The 6,596-nt window shown below is 43.2% G+C and overlaps 1 protein-coding gene across 1 annotated transcript in view; it reads right to left on the bottom strand.

Annotated features, from left to right (window-relative positions):
* The window catches only part of LOC148087309 (netrin-1-like), a 57,012-nt gene that overhangs the window by 3,011 nt on the left and 47,405 nt on the right, over window positions 1–6,596 (bottom strand). The window contains exon 5 of the mRNA XM_087786175.1: window positions 1,693–1,767. Coding sequence (XP_087642301.1) covers window positions 1,693–1,767 — 75 coding nt within the window. The remainder of the gene's footprint in view (window positions 1–1,692; window positions 1,768–6,596) is intronic.

Consider the following 6,596-nt stretch of genomic DNA (forward strand, 5'->3'; position numbering starts at 1 on the left):
TAGGCGCTTTGATGCCCTATTCATCTGCCACAGTAGATGCAGACGGAGCCTCAGTGGCTCTTTTGCGGGGTGTGGCAGCAGAGGATATCTGTTCAGCTGCTTCTTGGGCGTCCACGTCAACCTTTGCTAAGGCCTATCTCCTGGAGGTGACGGTGGGATCAGTAGCTCATACGGTTTTGAGTGCTGCTGTGCCCCCCTCGAGGGCCACGGTGCCAGTAGACTTGGATCCTGGGCCGGCGGGGCCCTAGCGATGCTGCTTCAGGTGCGGCGTCCAGCTCGGGGTACATTTATCCCGTCGGGTTTCGCCTTGGGTTTAACCAATAGCGAAGCGGTTAGAGGGCGGACCACCAAATGACGTAGAACCCCTGAGTTATCTTTTTTATTTTTTTATTTTTTTTTTTTTTAGAATCCCTTATTAGTCCCGCGAGGGGAAATTCAACCATTCACACATACTGATGGGAGTAGGCTGTAGGCTGCACACCTGCACACCTGCACACCTGCGCCAAGTTCACCATCAGGAGCAATCAGGGTGAAGTGTCTTCAGGGACACAACGACACAAGCTTGTCTGGAGCTGGGATTGAACCTGCAACCTTTTGGACTGCAGGCAACCACTCTAGCATCTGAGCTATGACGCCCCCTATCATCATAATCTCAGGTTCTACGAATTGGTGCAAAGCCCTCTAACCTCGTCGCCCAGCCTTCCTTCCTTCCTTCCTTCCTTCCTTCCTTCCTTCCTTCCTTCCTTCCTTCCTTCCTTCCTTCCTTCCTTCCATCCTTCCTTCCTTCCTTCCTTCCTTCCTTCCTTCCTTCCTTCCTTCCTTCCTTCCTACCTTCCTTCCTTCCTTCCTTCTTTTCTTCCTTCCTCCCTTATTTCCTTCCTTCCTTCCTTCCTTCCTTCCTTCCTTCCTTCCTTCCTTCCTTCCTTCCTTCCTTCCTTCCTTCCTTCCTTCCTTCCATCCTTCCTTCCTTCCTTCCTTCCTTCCTTCCTTCCTTCCTTCCTTCCTTCCTTCCTACCTTCCTTCCTTCCTTCCTTCTTTTCTTCCTTCCTCCCTTATTTCCTTCCTTCCTTCCTTCCTTCCTTCCTTCCTTCCTTCCTTCCTTCCTTCCTTCCTTCCTTCCTTCCTTCCTTCCATCCTTCCTTCCTTCCTTCCTTCCTTCCTTCCTTCCTTCCTTCCTTCCTACCTTCCTTCCTTCCTTCCTTCTTTTCTTCCTTCCTCCCTTATTTCCTTCCTTCCTTCCTTCCTTCCTTCCTTCCATCCTTCCTTCCTTCCTTCCTTCCTTCCTTCCTTCCTTCCTTCCTTCCTTCCTTCCTTCCTTCCTTCCTTCCTTCCTTCCTTCCTTCCTACCTTCCTTCCTTCCTTCCTTCCTTCCTTCTTTTCTTCCTTCCTCTCTTATTTCCTTCCTTCCTTCCTTCCTCCCTTATTTCCTTCCTTCTTTCCTGCCTTCCTACCTTCCTTCCTTCTTTTCTTCCTTCCTCCCTTATTTCCTTCCTTCTTCCTTCCTCCCTTATTTCCTTCCTTCTTTCCTGCCTTCCTACCTTCCTTCCTTCCTTCCTTCTTTTCTTCCTTCCTCCCTTATTTCCTTCCTTCCTTCCTTCCTCCCTTATTTCCTTCCTTCTTCCCTTCCTTCCTTCCTTTCATCCTTCAGTAAACGTCCTGGACTAACGTAACGATGATCCTGTAAATACTCACCGTAGTCTTTCTTGCAGAACTTCTTCATGTTGATCTTCAACTTTCCCTTCGACGCTCGACAATACGACTCACAGTCTGAGGAGGAAGAAGATGAAAATACTGTGAACATCACGTTGTGAACGAGTCGAAGGAGAAAAACTGTTTGTGTTGGTCAAATAAAAAAATGTAGTTTTGTCTTTGTCGTCACTTTTATATCATTAGGTTTGTTCACCAGAAGAAATGATGAAAAGAAAGATGGATGAAGAGATGGATGGAGAGATGAGTAGGCAGCTGGTGACAAGAGTGATGGAAGACAAGAGTGAAGGAGGACAAGAGTAAAGGAGGACAAGAGTAAAAGAGGACAAGAGTAAAAGAGGACAAGAGTAAAGGAGGACAAGAGTAAAAGAGGACAAGAGTAAAGGAGGACAAGAGTAAAGGAGGACAAGAGTGACGGAAGACAAGAGTAAAAGAGGACAAGAGTAAAAGAGGACAAGAGTAAAGGAGGACAAGAGTAAAGGAGGACAAGAGTAAAAGAGGACAAGAGTAAAGGAGGACAAGAGTAAAGGAGGACAAGAGTAAAGGAGGACAAGAGTAAAGGAGGACAAGAGTGAAGGAGGACAAGAGTAAAGGAGGACAAGAGTAAAGGAGGACAAGAGTGAAGGAGGACAAGAGTAAAAGAGGACAAGAGTAAAGGAGGACAAGAGTAAAGGAGGACAAGAGTAAAAGAGGACAAGAGTAAAGGAGGACAAGAGTAAAGGAGGACAAGAGTAAAGGAGGACAAGAGTGAAGGAGGACAAGAGTAAAAGAGGACAAGAGTAAAGGAGGACAAGAGTAAAGGAGGACAAGAACAAGCTTCATTGTCTTCAGCAGATCTTTTCTTTTCTTTCTCTTTTCTTCTCGGGTTGAATGGTTGCTACGGCGACAGCTCAGGGAAGAATGCAGGCGTGAAATGAGGAAGAAGGACGAGGATCTGAAGACATGAGGAGGAGAAATGAAGTCTGGATCTACAACGGACCCCCTTGGTGACCCCCGTAGAGAAGACCAGGATCCTGGAGTTCTCCTGCTGAGACACTCGTGTTCTCTTTGTAACCAGGAAGTGGTCGAGACGAGAAGATGAAGGTCTTTAGACACGCTCGATGTTTGCACTGTAGACTTGAGCTCAACGATCAAAGACGCTCACGAGAGTCGCTCGATGTTTGCACTGTAGACTTGAGCTCAACGATCCTGAAGTGAATGTTTTATTATCAGTACTTGATGAATGTTTAAACCATTAGAAATACTTTTGTTCTCCAAACATCTGTTGATACTCAAGATACAACTATGTTGGAACCAGTACTGTTAATATTACTACACCAGGAGTGGATACTACCATACTCTCAGTAATACTACCTTTTAAGTACTACACCAGTAGTGGATACCACCATACTCTCAGTAATACTACCTTGTAAGTACTACACCAGGACTGGATACTACCATACTCTCAGTAATACTACCTTGTAAGTACTACACCAGAAGTGGATACCACCATACTCTCAGTAATACTACCTTTTAAGTACTACACCAGAAGTGGATACCACCATACTCTCAGTAATACTACCTTTTAAGTACTACACCAGTAGTGGATACCACCATACTCTCAGTAATACTACCTTTTAAGTACTACACCAGAAGTGGATACCACCATACTCTCAGTAATACTACCTTTTAAGTACTACACCAGTAGTGGATACCACCATACTCTCAGTAATACTACCTTGTAAGTACTACACCAGGACTGGATACTACCATACTCTCAGTAATACTACCTTGTTAGTACTACACCAGAAGTGGATACCACCATACTCTCAGTAATACTACCTTTTAAGTACTACACCAGAAGTGGATACCACCATACTCTCAGTAATACTACCTTTTAAGTACTACACCAGTAGTGGATACCACCATACTCTCAGTAATACTACCTTTTAAGTACTACACCAGAAGTGGATACCATCATACTCTCAGTAATACTACCTTTTAAGTACTACACCAGTAGTGGATACCACCATACTCTCAGTAATACTACCTTGTAAGTACTACACCAAGAGTGGATACCACCATACTCTAAGTAATACTACCTTTTAAGTACTACACCAGAAGCGGATACCACCATACTCTCAGTAATACTACCTTTTAAGTACTACACCAGGACTGGATACTACCATACTCTCAGTAATACTACCTTGTAAGTACTACACCAGAAGTGGATACCACCATACTCTCAGTAATACTACCTTGTAAGTACTACACCAGAAGTGGATACCACCATACTCTCAGTAATACTACCTTGTAAGTACTACACCAGAAGTGGATACCACCATACTCTCAGTAATACTACCTTGTAAGTACTACACCAGGAGTGGATACCACCATACTCTCAGTAATACTACCTTGTAAGTACTACACCAGAAGTGGATACCACCATACTCTCAGTAATACTACCTTGTAAGTACTACACCAGAAGTGGATACCACCATACTCTCAGTAATACTACCTTGTAAGTACTACACCAGAAGTGGATACCACCATACTCTCAGTAATACTACCTTGTAAGTACTACACCAGGAGTGGATACCACCATACTCTCAGTAATACTACCTTGTAAGTACTACACCAGAAGTGGATACCACCATACTCTCAGTAATACTACCTTGTAAGTACTACACCAGGACTGGATACTACCATACTCTCAGTAATACTACCTTGTAAGTACTACACCAGAAGTGGATACCACCATACTCTCAGTAATACTACCTTGTAAGTACTACACCAGAAGTGGATACCACCATACTCTCAGTAATACTACCTTGTAAGTACTACACCAGGAGTGGATACTACCATACTCTCAGTAATACTACCTTTTAAGTACTACACCAGAAGTGGATACCACCATACTCTCAGTAATACTACCTTGTAAGTACTACACCAGGAGTGGATACTACCATACTCTCAGTAATACTACCTTTTAAGTACTACACCAGTAGTGGATACCACCATACTCTCAGTAATACTACCTTGTAAGTACTACACCAGGACTGGATACTACCATACTCTCAGTAATACTACCTTGTAAGTACTACACCAGAAGTGGATACCACCATACTCTCAGTAATACTACCTTGTAAGTACCACACCAGGAGTGGATACCACCATACTCTCAGTAATACTACCTTGAAAGTACTACACCAAGAGTGGATACCACCATACTCTCAGTAATTCTACCTTGAAAGTACTACACCAAGAGTGGATACCACCATACTCTCAGTAATACTACCTTGTAGGTACTACACCAAGAGTGGATACCACCATACTCTCAGTAATACTACCTTGTAAGTACTACACCAGGAGTGGATACCACCATACTCTCAGTAATACTACCTTTTAAGTACTACACCAGTAGTGGATACCACCATACTCTCAGTAATACTACCTTGTAAGTACTACACCAGGAGTGGATACTACCATACTCTCAGTAATACTACCTTGTAAGTACTACACCAGGAGTGGATACCACCATACTCTCAGTAATACTACCTTGTAAGTACTACACCAGGAGTGGATACTACCATACTCTCAGTAATACTACCTTGTAAGTACTACACCAGGAGTGGATACCACCATACTCTCAGTAATACTCCCTTGTAAGTACTACACCAAGAGTGGATACCACCATACTCTCAGTAATACTACCTTGTAAGTACTACACCAGGAGTGGATACTACCATACTCTCAGTAATACAACCTTGTAAGTACTACACCAGGAGTGGATACCACCATACTCTCAGTAATACTACCTTGTAAGTACCACACCAGGAGTGGATACCACCATACTCTCAGTAATACTACCTTTTAAGTACTACACCAGTAGTGGATACCACCATACTCTCAGTAATACTACCTTGTAAGTACTACACCAGGACTGAATACTACCATACTCTCAGTAATACTACCTTGTAAGTACCACACCAGGAGTGGATACCACCATACTCTCAGTAATACTACCTTGTAAGTACTACACCAGGAGTGGATACCACCATACTCTCAGTAATACTACCTTGTAAGTACTACACCAGGAGTGGATACCACCATACTCTCAGTAATACTACCTTGTAAGTACCACACCAGGAGTGGATACCACCGTACTCTCAGTAATACTACCTTGTAAGTACTACACCAGGACTGAATACTACCATACTCTCAGTAATACTACCTTGTAAGTACTACACCAGGACTGAATACTACCATACTCTCAGTAATACTACCTTGTAAGTACTACACCAGAAGTGGATACCACCATACTCTCAGTAATACTACCTTGTAAGTACTACACCAGAAGTTGATACCACCATACTCTCAGTAATACTACCTTGTAAGTACTACACCAGAAGTGGATACCACTATACTCTCAGTAATACTACCTTGTAAGTACTACACCAGAAGTGGATACCACCATACTCTCAGTAATACTACCTTGTAAGTACTACACCAGAAGTGGATACCACCATACTCTCAGTAATACTACCTTGTAAGTACTACACCAGAAGTGGATACCACCATACTCTCAGTAATACTACCTTGTAAGTACCACACCAGGAGTGGATACTACCATACTCTCAGTAATACTACCTTGTAAGTACTACACCAGAAGTGGATACCACCATACTCTCAGTAATACTACCTTGTAAGTACCACACCAGGAGTGGATACTACCATACTCTCAGTAATACTACCTTGTAAGTACCACACCAGGAGTGGATACTACCATACTCTCAGTAATACTACCTTGTAAGTACTACACCAGAAGTGGATACCACCATACTCTCAGTAATACTACCTTGTAAGTACTACACCAGAAGTTGATACCACCATACTCTCAGTAATACTAC

The sequence above is a fragment of the Callionymus lyra genome, chromosome 1, assembly GCF_982586985.1.
Source record: "Callionymus lyra chromosome 1, fCalLyr1.hap1.1, whole genome shotgun sequence".
Taxonomy (NCBI): domain Eukaryota; kingdom Metazoa; phylum Chordata; class Actinopteri; order Syngnathiformes; family Callionymidae; genus Callionymus; species Callionymus lyra.